General features: G+C 42.5%; 2 protein-coding genes across 3 annotated transcripts in view; one reads left to right on the top strand and one right to left on the bottom strand.

Annotated features, from left to right (window-relative positions):
• The first annotated feature begins 450 nt into the window (after positions 1-450).
• On the top strand, positions 451-20,469 carry map2k4b (mitogen-activated protein kinase kinase 4b). 2 transcript variants are annotated; one of them, XM_034225748.1, is made up of 12 exons: positions 451-633; positions 6,224-6,259; positions 12,630-12,732; positions 13,241-13,415; positions 13,835-13,954; positions 14,031-14,150; positions 14,240-14,291; positions 14,392-14,519; positions 15,716-15,793; positions 15,884-16,032; positions 16,202-16,247; positions 18,968-20,469. In XM_034225748.1, exons 1-12 carry the CDS (start codon positions 531-533, stop codon positions 19,079-19,081), a joined length of 1,224 nt encoding a protein of 407 aa, XP_034081639.1. In that variant the 5' UTR covers positions 451-530; the 3' UTR covers positions 19,082-20,469. The 2 variants fall into 2 exon arrangements, with proteins under 2 accessions (XP_034081639.1, XP_034081640.1); XM_034225749.1 differs by having other exon boundaries at positions 18,888-19,098.
• myocd (myocardin) overlaps positions 20,462-22,837 on the bottom strand; it is a 31,102-nt gene continuing 28,726 nt past the window's right edge. Inside the window, exon 13 of the mRNA XM_034225760.1 lies at positions 20,462-22,814. Coding sequence (XP_034081651.1) covers positions 22,198-22,814 — 617 coding nt within the window. The 3' untranslated portion in view covers positions 20,462-22,197. The remainder of the gene's footprint in view (positions 22,815-22,837) is intronic.

Below are 22,837 nucleotides of genomic sequence, written 5' to 3'. Positions count from 1 at the left end.
AATATAATCAAGTGTTGAATCAGACTTTAGTTCCACCTGGAGTAAATTCACAAGCTACCCTGCAGTATACAAAGTCATTCAAACTAGCTGCACCTTTACCAGCTTTGAGAACACTTGAATTATCAATAATTATAAAACATATCATATATATTATTCTGAAATGGACCAATCACAAAATGACTACTTTTACTTTTGATACTTTAAGTATATTTTCATGCTAATACTTTTGCACTTTTATTTGAGAAACATTTTGTTTGCAGGACTTTTACTTGTAACAGAGTATTCCTACACTGTGGTACTTTTTTTAAGTACAAGATCTGAGTACTTCTACTTTTAGAAGGGGGTATAACACGTAGAGTGCTGATTTGAAAAAGTTATAGAAATAAGTCTAACATTGCGTTAGTCGGGAAAGCCTGTATTTCCGACAGGCTTTGAAGGCAGCAGCGGTGCTCTTGCTGCGTTCAGGGCGCAGTGTCCCGTCAGGAGTCCGCAGAAAGACTCGCTGCTGCACACCGGAATTCAACACAACAATGGCGTCTCCCTGTCCGGAAAGCAACTCCAAACAGTCCAGCAGCACTGTGGGGTCCGCGTCGCCCCGCTTCCAGCAGCAGGGCCCGGATAGCAGCATGCAGGGTAGGCGGCATGGCCTTTATTCACACGGTTCTGTTTTCTTATTGCACTCTGGACTGAAGAGGAAAAGGTAGCTTAGTTTACCAGAAGAAGAACAAATCCATAGTCAAGTGGGATAGAATAATTAACCATTTCCTGTTCTAATTTTCAGAATAAGATCATCGTCGTTGTCCATATAACATGCTAATAAATCTGTCAAGTGTTTGAGATGATCATGTTATCGGTTTTAGAAAATGTAGCGGGATGTTTATAGATGAGCACTACTCATGGATCTGATATATGTCTGCATACTGTCTAGGTATTCAAGCTCTACTTTATACATTTCAGTGTCAACATAGTACATATAAAAACATTCAAAATCACTCTTTACAATTATTGTAAATAATTGTGGACTCTATACGCCCTTATTTTGAAGACCATATGGCTTTAGTTGCCGGTAAAGCTCCATCTTTCTTCGCCTAGCTTTCTATGGGTACACTGCTACCAGGTTAGCAAAGCTGATCTCATGAGCCCACTGACTTGTTGGGAGCTTTCTTTCAGTCTGACTCTGTTGTCATTGCGATAATACATCGATCACACGTGTTCCACGGCAAAGATGTATTCATTAATAAACATTCCCCGATATATTTAGCACCAGGCTGCCAAAAGTACCGTTAGCATAAGGCCTCCACATACATGTGTCTCTGAGAGCCAGGCCGCTGTCTCCGCTAAACACACGTTACAAACAAAGTACTTAACGTTAAATGACTAATTATTATGTTCACAACTTGTAAACGTTGTGAGTTTGCTTCAGTCCTCTGATCGTCACTGAGATACTTCTGTTTTAGTAACGCTAGCCTCAGTATTTCCGTATTTGGATAAGGTGAGAAAGTTATAAAGTGATGACATCAAATAAACCCACAACAACCTGCTGTACTGAAACAACATGTCTGCCTTCACCGTCACAGCTGTCTGAGGAACATCACACACGAGCTGCTAGCCTCATGGATTGATACAAACATGTGGCTACCCAAAAGTGTTTCATTAATTTACTTTAGATGAATTGTAGGGAGTTACATTTGTCTCAATATTATTTATGTGTAAAAAAACAAACGAAAACAGATGTATAATCTGCAGCAGTGTAAGAAGTACTTAGATCTTTTTACTTAAGTAAAAGTAGCAATACTACATTGTAAACATACTCTGTTACAAGTAAAATACCTTAATTCCAAATTGTAATAAAGTAAAAGTACATACGTTTTGGCATTAAAATATCAGTTAAGGATTCTGGGCTGCTGAGCCTCGAGCCATATCGGAAGTAAATGGCCAAGTGAAACAGGTTGATTTGTAAAATTCACAATCATCGATTTCGATCCACAAATACAGTGGTTTTTCATTCATTTGATGCAATCATAGATGTGTTTTTAATTTGTGGAATTTGTTTGTGTATTAGCAGATCCTTTTTTGAGATTTAAACCTTTTTTTTTTTTAAGTAGTCCTATACAACTCTTTTTTGAAAAACTGAATTTCCTCCTAGGGGGATCAATAAAGGCTCTTTTACATTTACAGATTACACATTATGCCCTGATTCCCAATCTGTTGCCACAAATAATACTGAGACAAATGTGCCTCCAAATAAATGATTTAAAGGTCACCTATCATGCTATTTTTAGGCAATAGCATAGGTCTCAGATATATAAAAAACATGTCACAGATCACCCATTCTATCTATGCCTCATATCCCTCTATTTCACTTCTTGTTTCAAAAGTGCTGATTTTTACGACGGAGTATTAGGGCCACACTTAAAAAAACAAAACAGAGATATCGAGAATAAAGTCGTAATAAAACGAGAATAAAGTCATAGTTACGAGAATAAAGTCGTAATGTTACGAGAATAAAGTCATAATTACAGATTAAAGTCGTAGTTTCATAAGTGACTTGAGAAGGAGACAACAGCGTCCTGCAATAAAATGAGGAATGTGGAGAATCTTGTGAAGCAGTAGCCTACTTTAGTTTAGGTTTCTCAAATAATGAAATACTTGATCTTTTGGCACATCAGCATCAGAGTATCATAAGTATTAGAACTTTGAAAAGGTTGTGCAAGAAACGATGTCTATTATTTAGAAGAAAGAACCAAACGGACTTGGAGGAGATTGTCTCCTTTCTGCCAGAGGAAATGGCTGGTTCTGGCCGACTACAAGGCTATCGTTGGTTACATCTACAAGCTGTTCAAAGGGGATTTGTTGTTTCACAAGAAACAATGAGACTTGTAATCAAGGCTTTGGATCCAGAAGAAGTCGAACTATAGCCTTGTAGTGGAATCGGAATGAGCTCCCCATTGAAATCAGGACAGCAGAAAGCCTACACATCTTCCGGTGCAGACTGAAAACTCATCTCTTTCGACTCCACTTCGAGCGATAGAACTATTAACAAAGCACTTATATACTAATAAAGGGCTGGCTTATCTAAAGCCAGTTGAGTAGCACTTGAAATGTTTTAGCTCTATGAAACCTGATGTACGTATATGATTCTGTTTTCTTCAAGTTTGTATTTTGTTGGTCGAACGCACTTATTGTAAGTCGCTTTGGATAAAAGCGTCAGCTAAATGCAATGTAATGTAATGTAGTCGGCCAGAACCAGCCATTCCCTCCTGCAGAAAGGAGACAATCTCCTCCAAATCCGCTTCTCAAGTCACTTATGAAACTACGACTTTAATCTCGTAATTATTACTTTATTCTCGTAACATTACGACTTTATTCTCGTAATATTACGACTTTATTCTCGTATTATTACGACTTTATTCTCGAAATCTCTCTGTTTTTTTTTTCTAAGTGTGGCCCTAATACTCCGTCGTAGATTTTAGGTATAAAGCTTTAAAAAATCAAAACAAATTGATAAAATAAAAAAAGAGGGGGCTGAGCTCATGTGGGACCCGGCAGCTACTGTCTAAACTAAATACTGCCGTGATGAAACGCCATATCATGGATTATCAAGGATTGTCTCTGAAACAGTATGGAGCTCTAAGGCTTTCTCTCTTGCCGGTTATACCACAAGGTGAGTTCCTTTTTACTTCCTGCTTCTTCACACACATGCTCTCCAGTACAGGTTAGCTCTGAGTGTTAGCGATGCTAATATAAACACCGACCATATTACGTCCAAAACAGTCGGCCATTGTTTCTGATAGCAACGTTTCTGATGGGGCCGTGAGTCCACATTTCAGATATTACGTCATATCGGACGCAAATCTGGATCAGCTCCGTTGTTCCCCGTTTTTAGAGATTTGGGTACGGAGGAAAAAAGAGAGGGTTTTATTTTCTGACGCTGCGTGAGTTCCTTGACACACCGGGGACACATATATGTATAAAATACATCACAAAGTGCATTTTGCATGATAGGTCCCCTTTAAGCAACATTTCTGTCTGCTGACGCGAACATATTAAGCAGCGTCCAGTGATGGCGGACTCTGCTTTCAAACCCTTGCTCATATTCAGGGTTAAGAGGGTTACTGATATCCAATACAATTGCTAGTTACCAGTAAAAAATGCAATCCGTAACATAATCTGAGTATCAAAATATAAAAGTAATCCTACCTGATACTTTCCGTTACTTTTGGATTTCCTCAATATTAAATATGCAAATAAAAGAAAAGGGAGAATAAATATCAATTCAATGTGTTTTACTTAAAGAGCCTGACAGCCTGCCAACAACTGTTGCGCAATGAAATATTGGGCTACTAGTCATCTCGAACCGTCAGTTTAAAAAAGAAGGTGCGATACCGTTCCGATAAATATCAATAATTTCGAACATCGCGAGGAAATTCCTTCGACTCATTTTGAAGTTTTGGGGGGAGACCCGGAAGTGACGTCAATGCGGGAACGCTTCACTGTGCGGCGAGAGAGCCAAACACGGACAAAGTGTGTTGTCATGCGTAGAAATGGTAAATTACTGAGTTTAGGCACGTTAATAACGTTTTAATGAAGTTGACTACAGTATATTCATATTTGTCAGTGCTTTCATGTCAATTCGGCGAACATAAACATAAATGATCGTGGTGAAGATGATGATTACATTAGGATTCAAAATCGGTAGTGAGAGCTGCTGAATTTCCTCCCGTCGGATGTGATGTAAAAACAAAGCGATTATTTTTGTAGTTGTAAACTCAAGTGGATGAAACTACATTTATTAGTGCTTTCATGTCAATTCGGCGAACATATGATACATTAAATGATCGTGAGGAGGATGATGATTAAAAATCGTTTGTTTGAGCCGGTCTGCATTTCCTGATGAAAAAACAAACCGATGCTTTTTGTAGTTGTAGTACACCAATATGGATTAAACGTGTGTTTTTTTTACCACAATGTTGGGGAAATTAATGGATAAAATGCACGGATTATGATTATTATTATTATTCCCACTCCGATCGGGACACTAGGTCCACCGTTTCCCCGCAGCGAGGCTCCCCCGTTGACAGTTTACGTGGGCTGGGCTGGGTGCAGTGGCGGACTGGCCATCGGGACGAATCCCGATGGGCCGGTACCGAAGTGGGCCGGTCGGATAAGTCACTAGCACATCCTCCACTCCCCCCCCGTTGACAACTTACTAGTGGTACCGAAGTGGGCCGGTCGAGAGTCCCGGGCTGATTTTTAGTCCCATTCCGCCACTGGCTACATGACCGTATGATCGCCCATATTGACACACCTAATTCCTAAACTTCGAACAGATACAACATAAAGCGATCCTTCAGCCTCATATGAGCTCTCAGACACGTTCAAAATTAAACTGTCATCGCTGTCTGAGCTTGCTGCTGTGTGCGCCATCGTGCGTTTACATGCAGATGCTGGGATCCTGAACGGTCCAGTTGGAGCGCTGTGCCCGCAATGACGTCACACATCATTTGGCGGGACTTGAAGAATCCCCAAGAAGATCCAGAATATGGTCAACATTGAAGGGCAGATTAATGGTTATCAAAGTACAAATATCCCAAATCAGTTAAGTAACGATTTCAAGGGGGCAATATTTACTCAAATTGATGGGTTTGGATGATGGGGGAAACTCGTGTCACAGGCTCTTTAAGTGTTTGATGTAAGACAACAGAACAATGTCACCATAAAAAAGAAAATACCAAGATATTCAGTATCATAAATTATTTTTTTCATAGGAAAATCTGCCTTTCATTAAGCATATTCAGGCAGTATCCTATACACCAAAGTTTGATGATAGAAATGTATAGTAGGGTCCCCATAAATTGTGCTAATTAAAACGTAAACATTAGTTAAAAATGGCGTAACCAATTTTGGAAAATGTTGGAGTGGTTTTGGGGGTTATTGGGTATGCTGAATGAATTTTTTCATTTTCAGGATGAAAAATTGCAGTTTTAACCAGAAAGTGGCCACTAGACTATTATGCTAAAAAAGGACGTAGGACAGCCAGTAGGGCAGACTGGTGTCCAGTAATGGACATGCTGGTGCTTGTGCTAGCTGCTGCTGGATTCCCATTGATGGTTGATGTTTAGCAGCAGTTCTCATGTTTCAATTTTCAACACATGTGAGATGTAACATTATTTCCTAATGTATGGCAGACTCTAGTATCACATGTTTTATCTCAACCTTACAGAAACCAACACCTGCTGGAGATGTCAAAATGAAACAGGTATACTATTCACACTTATTACACTGCCATTGGGATCATAAAGTGTTATTTCACTAGTGTTAATCAGATTTTGGGATTATTTTGTAGTTTACAGTTTGAATCTGCTGTTGGGATCATAATGTGTTATTTTACGAGTTTTAATCTGCTGTTGGCATTGGTATCTGTTATTTGTCTTTGGTGTTCTACTGGTTCATGGCATAGGGGCATACACTATATTTCTGTCATGTTTCTTTGGCAAATACCATTTCTGCATATGCCACTGCATGTTTATGCTATGTGTCACTTCTGAACATCTTGTATATTATGTCCTGCAGATTTAGTGGTGCTTTGATAAAAGGTCTTATTTAATTTGTGTAAGGTTAGAAGGGACATTAGTCAATAGCAGAGCATTGGCATGTATAGCAATCAAAGTGCACATGTCTCGAGAGTGGGAGATGCCAGTGGTGCAGGACCATATGTCAGACAGCAGTGAGGGAATGCTTTGAACAGGCATATGGCACCAAGACAAAAGTGGAAAACCATCAGCCACTTTCCACCCCAGGGTGATGTGAAACATTAAATATAAGTATCAGGTGGTCACAGAAGAGATTAAACAAAGTAATCAAAAAGCCTTAAAATTGAGGTGTATTATTTTTCCACTGGGATAAATGGAGCCACCATTGCCTGAATTAGAACCATAGACACGAGGTGCTTTTATTACATTACATATTACTCAAAGCAATTTGGGGTTTAGAGTCTTGCCCAAGGACACTTAGGCCCCGTCCACACGGAGACGAAACGGAGACAAAAACGAACCGAAGTCGATATCAAAAAAGTATTCCGTCCACACGGAATCGGCTCAAGACACGTGTCCGTCCACACGAGACCGCTCGACCCGCTGGAGACGCTGTAGTACATATGCCGGGCCTGTAAGTGGTTGCCATGGTTGCCTGGTTGCCCTTCTGGTTATTCTCCGTGGTGGATTTAGCAACATGTAGTCCATGTAGTTCTCCATGTCCAGTTGTTACTGATGGTTGTCGTAGAGAAGCTGTAGATTTTGCACTAACATCTGTATCATGGTCAATAGCGTCTGGAGCACGAACGCAACCCTGTGATCCGCCATTGTTGTGGGCGAAACTCATCAGTAGGGTTGGGTATCGTTTGAATTTCTACGATTCTGATTCCGATTCTACTTTTCGATTCCGGTTCTTAACGGTTCTCAATTCCGATTCTTTGAGGGGCAGGGTAAAAAAGTTATACATGCTCCTTCCACCAAAACAATTACATTTATTCGAGAAACTTTTACACAGGTTAGTTTACAGTAATATTCACATTAATCAGTCTGTTTATATTCACTGCTGTGTAACTGTAACCTGAGAACCACTGAAGCTACAACAGTCCAACTTTTAAAGAACAGTTCTTGTTGAGAAAAACAAGCATATCTGCCTTCTCAGGCAAACCTGGAAGAAATGTTTGAACATTTTGAAGTAAAATGCTTCAATCTGGTGCACTTTAAGCAGAATTACTAGAGACTAGATCTAGGGAGTACAACTCTAAACACCCATATGAAAAAGATCGGTTTACATTTTAATAATCAAATAAGTATGTGAACATAACCAGTAACCTACCATAGCCAATAACAAATAAATGTAACGTATTTTATTTTTGTTGTTCATTCATATCTTATTTTACTATTTTATTTATGCATATTTTTTTATCTCTCCAGTTTAAAACAATATGTCTGGTTTACTGTCCTATAGTATACATTGGAATAATTTCAAACCTGTTTTATCCCAATAATTATAAAGGAGTGCCTTGGAAATATGTGTTTACATAAATTGTGATCAAACCGTTTGAACTTAGACTAAAGTGAACTATCTAAACACTCAGTCCTTTACCTCACTGAGCTGTAGTTATCAGCCTCTCAGTCTGACTGGAGAGGACTCTCCCTCCACATCATTGTAGAAACATCTTCTTCTTCCGTTAGAGCAGCTAGCACCAGATGCTAATAACAACAGCGCCGGTACCGGTGCACCCTCCCTCTCTCCCTCGCTCGCTCCCACGCTCTCACTTTGGCTGTGAGCTGCGGGTGCCAGATAAGCCAACATCCCCCATTTTCATCACTTACAGCGCCCATCGTACAGGGCAAATGAAACGTGTAACTGGGATGAAAAGGGTGTTACATTTACTTAATTATGAATGTTGTTACATCAAGGCCGAAAATTAGGATGAGCCCCAACGGTCAAAAATGTTTTTTTCCCTCCCAGAGCTGTCAGCGCAGCGCCTCCACAGATCTGGCGCCCTAGGCCCTGGTCCCAGGTTACGCTGTAGGAAGTGTAGGTACAACGCTACATTTCCTGCCCCGCCGCAGTCATACAGTAGGCTACGGAGAGCGGCGAGAAACATTTCCGCAGGCATCGAAAAGCGGAACCGAAATTCACATTTCTAAATGATGCCGTTGGAATCGAAATGTTGGAACCGATTCTCGGTACCCAACCCTACTCATCAGCAATGACACAGGAGAGGTGGGGAGAGGCGGGGCTATGATCGTTTAGGGCGTACACACAGTGCCTCAAGCGTTACGTTGCCAGACCTTCCCACTTTGGGATGCGTTATCGTTTGAGGGCTCCGTTTCCGCGGTTCCGTTTACGGCCTCGTATGGACGAACCAATACGATAAAGAACTATAGCGGATAACACCCGTTTCGTCTCCATGTGGACGGAGCCTTAAACATGGTGTCAGGAGGTGAGAGTCAAACTGCTGAACTCCTCTCCCACTGACAGGTAAACAAGCCCTAAGAAATCCTGTTTTCTTGACTTCAGGGTTTCAGATAAGGGTTTCTGCAGTGTCCCAAAGTAAGCACACGACCTGTCTCTGTGTCGGAACTCCTCAGTGCTCTACAGTGGTTTCCTTCCTCACTAACTTTGACCGAGTTGTTTAGCAAGCCATTTTAACATTTAATCAGCGAGGCTTACTGGTTGAAAATAATCTTGAAATAACTAGATAAACTGTTGGATGGATCTGTTAAAAAAGTTCAACATTTTGCAAAGAAATGTCATATGTAGTAGTTGCATACATATCAACAAGTGGGCATTGTCAGGGTTAAGCCATTGGCCGTGTTCAAAAGGGCGACAACTACCTAATGAATGTTCCAAACATGCACATGTTTGGGGGAAGTTGCCTGCTGTTGAACAGGAAAACTTTTCTGTGGATGGACATGGTGGAGTTAGTTATTATTAAAATCCATTGGAAATGTTTTGCAATTGTAAACGGAGTCACCAACCCTTGCCTCGATCTATTTGCAACATTGAAATTCCTATCCATTACATTACATTACATTGCATTTAGCTGAGGCTTTTATCCAAAGCGACTTACAATAAGTGCGTTCGACCAACAAAATACAAACTTGAAGAAAACAGAATCATATAAGTACATCAGGTTTCATAGAGCAAAAACATTTCAAGTGCTACTCAACTGGCTTTAGGTAAGCCAGTCCTTTATTAGTATATAAGTGCTTTGTTAATAGTTCTATTGCTCGAAGTGGAGTCGAAAGAGATGAGTTTTCAGTCTGCGCCGGAAGGTGTGTAAGCTATCTGCTGTCCTGATGTCAATGGGGAGCTCATTCCACCATTTTGGAGCCAGGACAGCAAACCCACGTGTTTTTGCTGATGGGAACTTGGGTCCCCTTCGCAGCGAGGGTGCAGCGAGTCGTTTGGCTGATGCAGAGCGTAGTGCACGCGCTGGGGTGTACGGTTTAACCATGTCCTGGATGTACGAAGGGCCAGATCCATTCGCAGCATGGTAAGCAAGTACCAGTGTCTTGAAGTGGATTCTAGCAGTTACCGGAAGCCAGTGAAGGGAGCGGAGGAGCGGCGTGGTGTGGGAGAATTTAGGAAGGTTGAAGACCAGACGAGCCGCTGCATTCTGGATGAGCTGCAGAGGTCGGATGGCACATGCAGGTAGACCAGCCAGGAGGGAGTTGCAGTAGTCTAGGCGTGAGATGACGAGAGCCTGGACCAGAACCTGCGTCGCTTTCTGGGTCAGCTGGGGACGTATCTTCCTGATGTTGTAAAGCGTGTATCTGCAGCAGCGGGTTGTAGCAGCTGTTTGCAGTGAAGGACAGGTTGTTATCTAGTGTCACACCCAGATTCCTTGCAGTCTGAGTCGGGGAAACAACTGAGGTGCCGATGTTGATTGTTAGGTCAAGAGTGGGACAATCTTTTCCCGGAAGGAAAAGCAGCTCAGTCTTGTCAAGGTTGAGCTTGAGGTGATGAGCAGACATCCACTGAGAGATGTCAGCTAGACAAGCAGAGATGCGTGCGACGACCTGGGTCTCTGAGCGGGGAAAGGACAGAATTAATTGGGTGTCGTCAGCGTAGCAGTGGTAAGAAAAACCATGCGGGCTAATGACTGATCCGAGCGAGTTTGTGTACAAGGAGAAGAGGAGGGGACCAAGAACAGAGCCCTGAGGGACCCCTGTAGGACCCCTGTAGTTAATTGACAAGGGTCGGACTCCGACTCTCTCCAAGTTACCCTGTAGGTACGGTCTTTCAGGTATGAGGTGAGGAGGGAAAGTGCAGAGCCTGAAACTCCAAGTTCTTGGAGGGTGCGAAGGAGGATCTGATGGTTCACCGTGTCGAATGCAGCAGATAGGTCCAAAAGGATGATGACAGAGGAGAGGGAGGCTGCTTTACCAGTGTGCAGTTCCTCAGTGACAGCAAGGAGGGCAGTTTCTATGGAGTGACCTGCCTTGAAACCAGACTGGTGCGGATCCAGAAGGTTGTTCTGATGGAGATAACAGGAGAGTTGTTTAAAGACAGCGCGTTCAATTGTTTTAGACAGGAACAGGACTATCCAACGCAGAAACGACCGTTTCAGGAATCTTGGTAACTTCCCGTGTTATAGCATATTCATTTAGGATATGTTGCTCTCATTTGCATGTTAATTTGGGATATTTCATTAAAGGCATATACAATGACATTTGAACTGAACATTTATTTTTTGATATACTAAATTCGATTGTGACTAGTTAGAAAAGGAAATGTAAACATTATTATATTACTGTTTTTCGTCCGATTTCATTTTCACCTGTATCTATTGTATTTTAGATATCACTAAAAAGGTAATCTCATATGACATTCTTATGAGTTACTACTCCAAGCCGTGATGTCTATAATTTAATTATAGCTAGTCACAATTCAATTTTAAAGATCTATAATATGTTATATCTAAAATATGACTTCAATTGTAGATACCTAGTATTAACATTTAAACTAGTTAGAATATAATTGTTGACTTTTCTACTAGTTACAATTATTTTTATTGATATCAATCATACACATTTTAACTAGTGATCATTTAAATGTTTATCAATACGTTATCAATATTACAATACAGATAAGGTGTTGTAACTGAATTATAAATTAAGTCAATGGTAATAGGTAACCAGTTACAGAATCAAAGATATCAACAATGAACATTTCCACCAGTAAGAAATTAGTTGTTGATATTAAGAATTAATAATGCAACTTGTTAGAAATATAAAACACCTTAAATTGGAATTGCTACTAGTCAACATTACATTATGGTTATGTTGCCTTGCACTTGTAACCAGTCCCAGTCAGAATTTGATTTCTTCAATGGCTGTTTCAACTGCTGATTAACTTTTGATAAGATGTTAAATCGCTTGCTGTAGAGATGTGTTTCATATTTAATTGGACAAATACGTTTGAAGGAAGCCACTGTAAACTACTGAAGCCCCTGTGTGGTGCTCTGAAAGCGGTCCTTCCTGTACGCTGTCACCTGGCACAGACAGTCCGAGACGGATTCATCGTTATGGAGTGTTTGCACTCAGGAGCTGGTGGAACAGGGAATGGCAAAGACGACTCCACACTTAAACTCTCGTATGCATTAACAGCTGGCAGACACTGTGGACCTGTCTTCAATTAGAATCAAGTGCTTTCTAAGTGTTGGGTCACTTTGATATTTTTAGGGAACTTTTCAGTGTTTGGACAGGGATTTCCAATATTTGCCTCTATTTCAGCAACAACAATTCCAATAAGTTAATTAATTCTATATTTTGGATGAAAAAGTAGAAGGAACTGGTGCAGTTCGGGAGCATTGGGAATCCCTGCCCCCCTGACACCTTGCGTGTGTTTCCACTGATCTTGCGTGTGTTTCTACTGATCTTGAAATACCCCAAAGGTCAGGTCAAGCCTGGATCATGTTGATGCCATGTGCTGGCATGAATTTGTTAATATTGCTTATTGCACACCCGTAAAGGCTTATCTCACATGTGTTAGTCCCTGAGCTGAGCCACGTTGTGTGAAACTGTCGCAGTGTGTGTGCATGTTGTGGGATTCTGGATCGCTTTCTTCCCTTCTGCCTCCAGGTAAACGAAAAGCTCTGAAGCTGAATTTCGCCAACCCTCCAGTGAAAGCGGCCTCCAGGCTCCCGCTCCATCCAACCGCCCCCCCTTTCCAGAATCCTCACATGTAAGTTCCATCTGGGCCACTGTCTCTGAATTTTCTGCAGGTCTTAGAAACACCATTTTTTAGTAATGCAATTACAGATGGATTCAATAATGAAACAATGAAAACAAAGTAAAAGTTTACAAACCGAGCTTCTTCATTTTTCAGATCCCCATTCGTTTTCTAATCTTCTAAAACAGGGTTGTTAGCTTGTTGCTAACACGCCTGTTGCCAGGAATAGCAACAACAACCAATCACTTCTATTCCTGCTGATACAGCAACCTATTGAACCCTATATCTCACTTTTCCCTCTCCTGCTTCCTAATGTTTGCCAATGAGGACAGGAAGTGATCCGTAGCAACTTTCCTCATTTCCTCATACCCCCACTCCTATCAGAGGGTCCAATCACATAAGAAAGCTTGGATTAAAAAGGATCCAGTAGCTTCATATTCACTGATGAATCATGTCATATCCACAGTCACGACTCTCTCCCTTCCTGATAATCTTTCTTATGACACCTGGTCTCCTCCAGAGAGCGTCTACGCACACACAGCATCGAGTCATCTGGGAAACTGAAAATCTCTCCGGAGCACCACTGTGACTTTACAGCAGAGGACCTCAGGGACCTTGGGGAGATTGGGCGCGGAGCCTACGGTTCTGTCAACAAGATGGTACACAAACCCACGGAACAGATCATGGCTGTCAAGGTGAGACAAAGACAGACAGACAGAGAGAGGCGGAGAGAACATTATTTTCCAGAGGTCTGTCTGACGTGTGTGTGTGTGTGTGTGGTGTGTGTGTGTGTGTGTGTGTGTGTGTGTGTGTGTGTGTGTGTGTGGTGTGTGTGTGTGTGTGTGTGTGTGTGTGTGTGTGTGTGTGTGTGTGTGTGTGTGTGTGTGTGTGTGTGTGTGTGTGTGTGTGTGTGTGTGTGTGTGTGTGTGTGTGTGTGTGTGTGTGTGTGTGTGTGTGTGTGTGTGTGTGTGTGTGTGTGTGTGTGTGTGTGTGTGTGTGTGTGTGTGTGTGTGTGTGTGTGTGTGTGTGTGTGTGTGTGTGTGTGTGGTGTGTGTGTGTGTGTGTGTGTGTGTGTGTGTGTGTGTGTGTGTGTGTGTGTGTGTGTGTGTGTCAGAGGATCCGCTCCACGGTGGATGAGAAGGAGCAGAAGCAGCTGCTGATGGATCTGGACGTGGTGATGAGGAGCAGCGACTGTCCCTACATCGTCCAGTTCTACGGGGCCCTCTTCAGAGAGGTCAGTTGACCCAAGCAGCACTAATGTGGAGACCACCATCCTGACATCCTCTCAATAACCTCTGACTCTGTTTCAGGGCGACTGTTGGATTTGTATGGAACTTATGGCTACCTCATTAGACAAATTCTACAAATATGTATATTGTGCATTAGATGACGTCATTCCAGAGGAAATATTAGGCAAAATAACGTTAGCGGTGGGTAGACATCATTTTCCTCCTACTTATGATTTTACACCAAATATATGACGGGAACAGAAGTGACGTTTTTATTTTGTCTCTAACAGACCGTTAAAGCACTGAACCACTTGAAAGAAAATTTGAAAATTATTCACAGAGGTAAGTATTTTTGAAAGTACAAAGGTATTTAATGTCAGCACAATATTTTGGTCATTGTTAATATGAACACATTTCTATTTTTCCTTTCTGTCATGTTAAGACATCAAACCCTCCAACATTCTAATGGACCGGTCAGGAAACATCAAGCTGTGTGACTTCGGCATCAGCGGGCAGCTGGTGGACTCCATCGCCAAGACCCGAGACGCCGGCTGCAGGCCGTACATGGCGGTGAGACATTGCACCCATTATTATCTCTACCACATGTCAATTAACTCACGCTGTTAAAAAACAATAACGCTAACAAACCAAAGCGGCTTACATACACCTCAGTACCATAGACATGCCCCAATGCCTATTTGGGGCTAAGTATCTTGCCCAAGGTCGCCTCGACATGTGACTGCAGGGGATTGAACCGCTGACCATTTGCCTGTGCAGCCTCTGAGCCACAGTTGACCCCCCCTTTGTCACTAATGGTGCTTTTCCACTGCAGGACCAAGCACGGCTTAGTACGGTATGGTTAGGCCTTGGTAGGCCAGGCTCACTTAATGCTGCGTTTCCATTACAGTTTACCAACTGGGGTAGTAACTATAGTAACGCAGTGTAGGCGGGGCGATCGGCTGTTCGGCGGGCGGAGCGACGCTGCGTAAAACTGCAGTGACGTTATCTTCAGGAAATACATCCCCGGAGGAGCCGCGGAGGATCCATCGGTGTCTCCTCGGTTAGAGCTCCTCCAGAGAGCCTCCTCGATCCTCGAAGTGCATTTAGAGAAATGAGATGTCCTTCAACATGGCCCGCTGACATCTATGTCCGGGTCACTACCGGTAGAACGGGGAACGAGGAGGCAGAAATTAGATAAATGGGAAAGGCTCGTGATTTTTGGTTTTCTGATTCAACAATATCAGTATTTCAGTGATGACAGACGGAGGTTCTTACTGCTGATTGGCTTTGAATATCTCGCTCGACTATTTCCACTCTAGCAAATTTCTTGAGGTCAGCAAAAACACTGTGTGTGTGTGTGTGTGTGTGTGTGTGTGTGTGTGTGTGTGTGTGTGTGTGTGTGTGTGTGTGTGTGTGTGTGTGTGTTGTGTGTGTGTGTGTGTGTGTGTGTGTGTGTGTGTGTGTGTGTGTGTGTGTGTGTGTGTGTGTGTGTGTGTGTGTGTGTGTGTGTGTGTGTGTGGGTGTGTGTGTGTGTGTGTGTGTGTGTGTGTGTGTGTGTGTGTGTGTGTGTGTGTGTGTGTGTGTGTGTGTGTGTGTGGTGTGTGTGTGTGTGTGTGTGTGTGTGTGTGTGTGTGTGTGTGTGTGTGTGTGTGTGTGTGTGTGTGTGTGTGTGTGTGTGTGTGTGTGTGTGTGTGTGTGTGTGTGTGTGTGTGTGTGTGTGTGTGTGTGTTGTGTGTGTGTGTGTGTGTGTGTGTGTGTGTGTGTAGCCAGAGAGGATCGACCCCAGCGCGTCCCGGCAGGGCTACGATGTGCGCTCTGATGTGTGGAGCCTGGGGATCACTCTGGTAAGACAACAACGTTCCAGCTCCTATAGTCTTGTCTGTGATGGCAAAGCACGTTGAAACAGAACTGCTGCAGTGTGTGTTTGCTTTCAGTACGAGCTGGCCACGGGAAGGTTCCCCTACCCCAAGTGGAACAGTGTGTTCGATCAGCTGACACAGGTGGTGAAAGGGGAGCCCCCCCAGCTCAGCAGCTCAGAGGACAGGCAGTTCTCCCCTAAGTTCATCAACTTTGTTAACCTCAGGTGAGCAGTCAGTGTAGTGGTTCAGGCTCATCTGATGTGTGTGAAATACAATACTTTGAAACTGCTGACAGTCAAATCATTTGTGGTCTAGTTTGTCCAGCACTTTAAACCACATGCTCTTTAGGAGGAGCACCTAGTGTATGATTGACTGTGTTCTCTCTCTGTGCAGCCTCACAAAGGATGAATCCAAACGGCCGAAGTACAAGGAGCTTCTGGTGAGATCTTTACATTTAATTCATTCATTTCTAAGTTTCATGAGCACATGTTATGGAGCACTACATTCTCTGATTGTATTAACTACTAAAACCACTTCAGAGCCAGAGCATTTTAGGAAGTGAATTCATTCTAAAATAACTTAATTATGGAGATGTCTATACCAGTGGTTCTCATCTCATTATGCATATGGCTATATGAGGGGTCAAAATCCCATATATGCTCATATATTTTTTCTCTTCCTTCCCCACGCCCCAAAATAAATAAATATACCAATTTTAGGAAAAGTAAGGAAGTTTGAGCAGTGTAGGTTTTATATGAACAGAGTTACACATATTTCAAAACGCAAAGTGTAATAACTGCAGTGGCCTCCCTGTCAGAATGACAAAGATCCTCAGTGAAGCACAAGCCCATGATTCTCACTAAATTGTAAGTACAATTTATTAAAAAGACCAGGGGCCTCATGTATAACGCCGTGCGTAGGATTCACGTGGGACGGTTGCTTACGTAGTAGAAATCCCCAAAATAGGTACAGAAATGTTCCGCCACTTCCCGATTCACCAAACATTGCGTACCGGCGAGGAAAGTGCGTACAGCACTTCCTACGCCGGTTTCCCTTTATAAATCACAACCGACTCGAAATGCGGTGCAGCTTTTGCGGGCTTCACGTAACGCCCATACTTGCCTATAAATAGTCAAAGAAACGCCCATTCATTCATTCATTCTGACTGACTGCAAGAAGAAGATCGCAGGACATGACGACAGAACAGCTAAAAAAGACATCTCACACCGTGTCAGATGTTGGTTCTTTTGGGGAGGTGGAGATAAATCATATTGTTTGGTGGATGCAGTTTGAACCAGAGTAGCAGCATGGAGGTCGGATCGTCACCAAAATAAATAAATAAGTGGCCCGAAAAAGGTTCATGACAAAAACAATACACATAGCCTTCCTCAGGCAGTGTGTTTGTACCGGGGACAGGAGACCCCCCTTGATGAGAGACTGTAAGAAATGAACGGGGAATCCCTCCGGTGTGGAGTCATGACGACTAGATCTGAATTATGTTTTTGTATTTTGTGGTTTGTGTTCCAGCTGTCGATCAGCTGTGCGCAGCGTCTCCACTGCAGCCTGTGCGTCTCCTAATGTGTTGTGTTATATCAGCTGTACAATTGACCACATATGGTGTTCTTAGCTTCCGTACCTCCTATGTTTTACGAGCGACTTATCAAGTCTTAGCAAACGGCATAAAACACGATTAAACGTGATAGTATATAAAACCATGCTCGTATCTACAACCTATAGAAAAGCAAAACGGCGTCAGTTTAGATGTAATTCTGTCCTCCTGCTTACCGCATCATTTATGAGAAAACATTTCATAACATTAACACAACATATTCGAGGTGGTTTTAAATAACATATCCGTATTTATTTATTTCTCCAAGTTATGTTTTTGTGTGCACTGAGGAGTCTCAAACAGGCGTTTGTTTAATCATTTTAAGATTGGCTTTAATCAATGTTTGAAAATGAATTCTTCATATATGATAAATGAGAGGTAACATTTTATTTATGATATTATTTCCACACATTTCTCTCCATTCTTCCTTCTGCCAACGGTGTCGCAGTTTCTCGTCTCTCCCGTTTTTGTGCTTAGTGCGTACGCATGGGTTAGAGTTTGCGTGGAGGACCGCACGTTTTCCCGTCAAGTTAGTATTTTATAAATCGCAAACATTGCGTAGAAACTGGCGTACGCCATCTTTTGAGCGTATATCGCTTTATAAATGAGGCCCCAGTTCAATGCAACTAATGTCGTCTCAGTGTTATTGCATGATGTTGAACTTGGTTTGCCATGAATTTAGTGATGGATTGTAAACATTTGAAATGTAGCAGTTAAAGGTGGGGTAGGTAAGTTTGAGAAACCGGCCCGAGATACACTTTTTGTTATATTCCATGGAATGCTCTTAACATCCCGATAGCAATGAATATCTGAAGTGCTTTGACAACAAATCCATAACAAAATGTCATCTGTGGAAGCCGTAGTACTGTAAAAAGCACGACCAATCATCTGAGCCGGCTAAAGTAACTGGATGGCCTACCTGCCTGTCAGCCTTCCATCTGTGCACAAACTTATCTCGTGCCCTCATTGGTCATGTGCGCGTTCGTGTGTGTTGGAGGAGGGGCTCTGTAAGGAAGTGGCAGATTTGTTCCAGTTGTGTATTTTCAAATTCCAGCGCACTGGAGCTGGTTTCTCCAAAATGACCTACCCCACCTTTAAGTGTTTCTCAGTTACAAGGTTATTGTTTTAATAAATCAGACACTGATGGTGCAGCGCTGTACTGTACCTCTTTATATAGGCATTTCTTCCCTAACAAATAGTTTTTGCGCTGATCAGGGGGTACTTGGCTGCATTTTTTTTTCCGAAGGTGGTACATTATTGAAAAAAGTTGAAGAACCACTGCTCTATACCATACATTTTGTATTTTTCACTGTGTCAGTAGCTAAATAACATTTGGCTTAGAAACTAATGAAAGCAAGTCATACAAATATGTATACTAATATTGCCAAATGATATGTAAGCTTCCTTTTTAAAATGTGTGTTTATACTAAAAGTATGTAGAACAATGCTTCATATTCTCCTTGCTACCAGTTTAACGCAAGAAACGGGTTATCTCAGGAACAACAACCCTGACTTCCTGCTCAGCCTGAAGCTCTCTGTCTGTCCTCCAGAAACATCCCTTCATTCTGATGTACGAAGAGCGCTTTGTGGATGTCGCCAGTTACGTATGTCGCATCCTGGATCAGTTGCCCCCCTCTCCCCTCTCCCCCATGTTTGTGGACTGATGGAGGGAACACCGGAGCCCTCAGTGATTCAGAGGAACTGAGTCTCACCGCCTGAAGCTCAAACATCTTCACTCGTCTGCAGCTGGGAAAAATGAGATCATTTTTATGAAGGGAAACCGGAATAAAGCGCGTGTGTGAATGTACAAAATATGCAATCTGTGAGACAACATGTACATTGATCAAACCTAATGTCAGCCGCATCATTGTCACGTTTCAGTCAGAGCTCAGCTGAAACCCTTTACCACGATGATCATTACACTTTTCTGTGTTTAGTTATTAACAGAATTGCAGCTTCTGTCCTTCAGTCCGATAGATCATCCGATATTCTGTCTAATGCTCAGTAAAAAAACACTTATCTTCTTTCTTGTCTGCTGATTAAAAATGATTGAAAAAATGAATTCTGGTTAGGAAAACTGCAGTAAGTGAAGGACCCTCAGATCCAACCCTGTGTTTTCCAGAGATGGTCGGGGCTTTCCCTCTCAGAGGAACCGAGGCTCAGTGTTTCGGCGCTCCATGGACCGTTCCTTCCTCATGTACACTGATGTAAATAGAGCATTTCAATGTGCTGATCTGAGGCTCATTCCTGCACACATGAAACCAAAGGGTGCACAGTGACCGGCGTGTGTGTTTCAGCCTGACACTGCACAGTGAACCTCATCCACACTGATCACAGACAGAAGTGCTGCTAAAGGACTTAATGCCCACAGCAGAGGAGGCATGTGACTGCACTGATCACTGTTTCCCATAGCAAAGCAGGAAGCTTCATGTGAAGACACTCAAATTATTAACAATGCTACTTTTGCTTTATTCCCCCACTGTACGCTTTATTACTTTACATTACTTGGATTGCCGTACTTAAAGGGCCCCTGCGGCCGTTGTAGTGTTGTATGTTCATGAAGTTGGGAGTCCTGCAGAAGAAAGAATGGCCTGGGGCTGAGATGTCCTGATCTTCAAAACGAAAAGGAAAAGCCCTGATGTCATCATCTTCCAAAGCCACAGCAGCAGTGATGACCAGCTGGTGATCTGACTACATTTCTGTCAAACTGGTTGACTTAGACATACAGATGTCGGCCATGCCATGTTGGAGACGGCCCCTGCTCTCGGGATGAGTCTGGAGTTCAGTGTTCTCTCGTTGAAAACACACTTTGAGTATTTGAGTCTTTTAAGCAGACAAAGAGAAACACCACCATGTGGAGCGTGGCGAACATCTGTCTCCTCTCGAGGGACACATCTCCAGGAAGCACATCTATCAACCTCCAGGATACTGGTTGTATACATTGCAATTGACTAGAATGTTCATATTACATTAGAAGATTTAGGTAATTGAATATAATATTGTATCTTTATCAAGGGTTACAAATAAAGTTCCCATGGAAAGTATTGAAAAATATTGGAAACCTTTATTGTGTGCTTCTTGTGAATTAGACACAAATAAAAAAGATGACTTGTGAAAAGTGTATTGCTCTTTCTGAAGTATACAGGAATGCTGGCAAATACAGTTTTTTTTCCTTTTACAAAAGTAAAGCACGTCAGTGGCCAAGCAACATGGAAGCTTCTGTCCTGATGAGGGGAACAAATGAAATGAAAAAAGACAGCAGGTATTTTCACAACCGGAGACAGGAAGTAGAGAATATTTGCTTTTCTCAAATATTTAAGATGGCCATTCAGAGCCTACATGTGACCACAGAACCCATTAGCAGGTGCAGCACTTCACAATGCCAGGATAAGGACCAGAACACACGAGACCCATGTTAACAGACATCGTAAATGTATTGTTCAATGCGCTTTCAGCACGCTTGGCATTCTGGAAAGTACATGTATCTGCTCTTCTGGGAGTTGGATGAGATGTCTTTAAGTTGTACATGAAGCAAAGACAATTCAACAGAACTCAATAGCATACAGGTGCTGTGTAATGTAACTACTGTGTGTCAATATGCAGTATTCACAGTAAAGATCTAAATATATTACATTTTTACTATTCACAAGGGCTAATGGTGGACATGTCAAATTCATAGGATTCCTTTAAGAAAGCATGGCTTTTGGATGTGTCTCCTACACTTTGCATAACATTGAATTACTAAGAAATGTCCGTGGGCAGAATGTCATCACTGGAGCATCCCCATAAAATCAAAAAGAAACAATCTTCAAAGGAATGTCAGTATAAATACAGGATAACGTATAAATATCAAAACAAAAAATAAACAACTGGCCTGGGAATAGAAAGGGTGACATTTGTGAGGATAAATACAGATTACATATTTTTCATTTGTCTGAAAAACTGGTGTTGACTTTTGTTGGAGCATATTAATATCTGTCTACAGCTTTCATCGAATAACCAATTAATAATACTTAAAAAGGGGAAACTTGTATACAATTCTTATAAACAGTTGTTGCAAACAAGGCACAGTTTGTCGATGAATATCGATAAGACCCAAGGTTTTTCAAAAACATTAATTTCTCTCCATATTCTGTGAATAAATACAGCTAATAGTGAGAAAGCTTATTAAAATAAGATTGTTCAAAGGAATGGCGAGCATCTCTACCCATGTATTGGAAGCTCGAGTAAACGGACTAAAATGTGTTCAGCTGGAGTTGGGCAGTGAAATCATTTCGTCATATTTACATCATTGGATGGACTCATTACATAATACATTGTGTCCCTCCCACTGACAAAATGCACAGACGTCAACTTGTCTCTGTCAGTACGGATAGTTATATATTTACATCATCCATCTAATTCCCCTTGTAATCTTTTTCATTTCTTTTCCAGTAATCCAAACAGACATAAATTATAAAATAATCAATGTTCTTCAAAATGTGTCTTCAAGTCTAGGTGGCGTAACACTGATATTGCATAGTGTTGGTATAAAGCACAGACTTACTGCCATGTGGCGCATCGTTGTCCAGGCACATATGGTGACAATCTTATCTTGGGAATGGGAACAGATACTTTAGAGACAATTCTACAGTTCAGTGTCTCTTAATGTAGATTCAAAGAGTCCTTCATATCACAGCCCACTGTTTAAAAAAAGCCCCCTGTGGCCCCTACTGAAGCTGGTGATAGTCAATGGTTCTTTGGTGGGGGGCAGCGGAGGGCCAGCATCAGGGGCTCTCCTTCACCAGTGCTCCAGGTGAAGGTCCATGGCAGAGTTCAGGTTAATGTCTGTGACATCCAGGAACTCTGTGTTGAAGATGTTGGGGCCATTGGGCGGAGCCATACTGAAGGCGGTGGCAGAGCTGGGGGGGGTCAGGTCCAGCCACTCCATGGCCTCCCACGGTGTCTCGCTGAAAGTCATGCTGACCATCCCCTGCACCTCGGAGATAGAGGAAACTTTGGTGCTGATGGGCGACAGAGGCGTGTCTATCAGATCTCTGTTGGTCACATGTTTGTCCTGGGGGGAGTGGTGAGGGCGGCGGTGGGGGTTGTGGGGGCTGCTGTACCCATTGCCTTCTCTGTTTGGTTCATCGTCCTGCCCCCCGTCCTCCGCAGACATTTTAAGAAGGGCCACCTCCCCACCTCGGACTATGGGACTCCCGAGCAGATTCTCCAAGTGGCTCTCGGCGATGTGATTGGCCGAGTGGTCGTAAGGGAGCTGGTTTGGGGGCAGTTGTTCGTAGTGTCTGTGGAACCGTGGGATGAGGAGGCCGGGACACCCTGGGGACACAGTAATGTGAGGGACAACTTTGGTTACAGAGGCCCTCTCCCTCTCTTCTCTGGCGTTAGCTGGCATCTCTATCAGAGAAAGAGGAGAGGGG

The sequence above is a fragment of the Gymnodraco acuticeps genome, unplaced genomic scaffold, assembly GCF_902827175.1.
Source record: "Gymnodraco acuticeps unplaced genomic scaffold, fGymAcu1.1, whole genome shotgun sequence".
NCBI lineage: Eukaryota > Metazoa > Chordata > Actinopteri > Perciformes > Bathydraconidae > Gymnodraco > Gymnodraco acuticeps.
Note: the sequence above shows the minus strand (reverse complement) of the source record. Positions and strands in the feature narration are given on the sequence as shown.

Coding starts and splice junctions, on each gene's coding strand:
- map2k4b (XM_034225748.1), top strand. CDS start 531: ATGGCGTCTCCCTGTCCGGAAAGCAACTCCAAACAGTCCAGCAGCACT. Junction 13,955..14,030: donor ACGGGGCCCTCTTCAGAGAG/GTCAGTTGACCC, acceptor ACTCTGTTTCAG/GGCGACTGTTGGATTTGTAT. Junction 16,248..18,967: donor CGAAGTACAAGGAGCTTCTG/GTGAGATCTTTA, acceptor TCTGTCCTCCAG/AAACATCCCTTCATTCTGAT.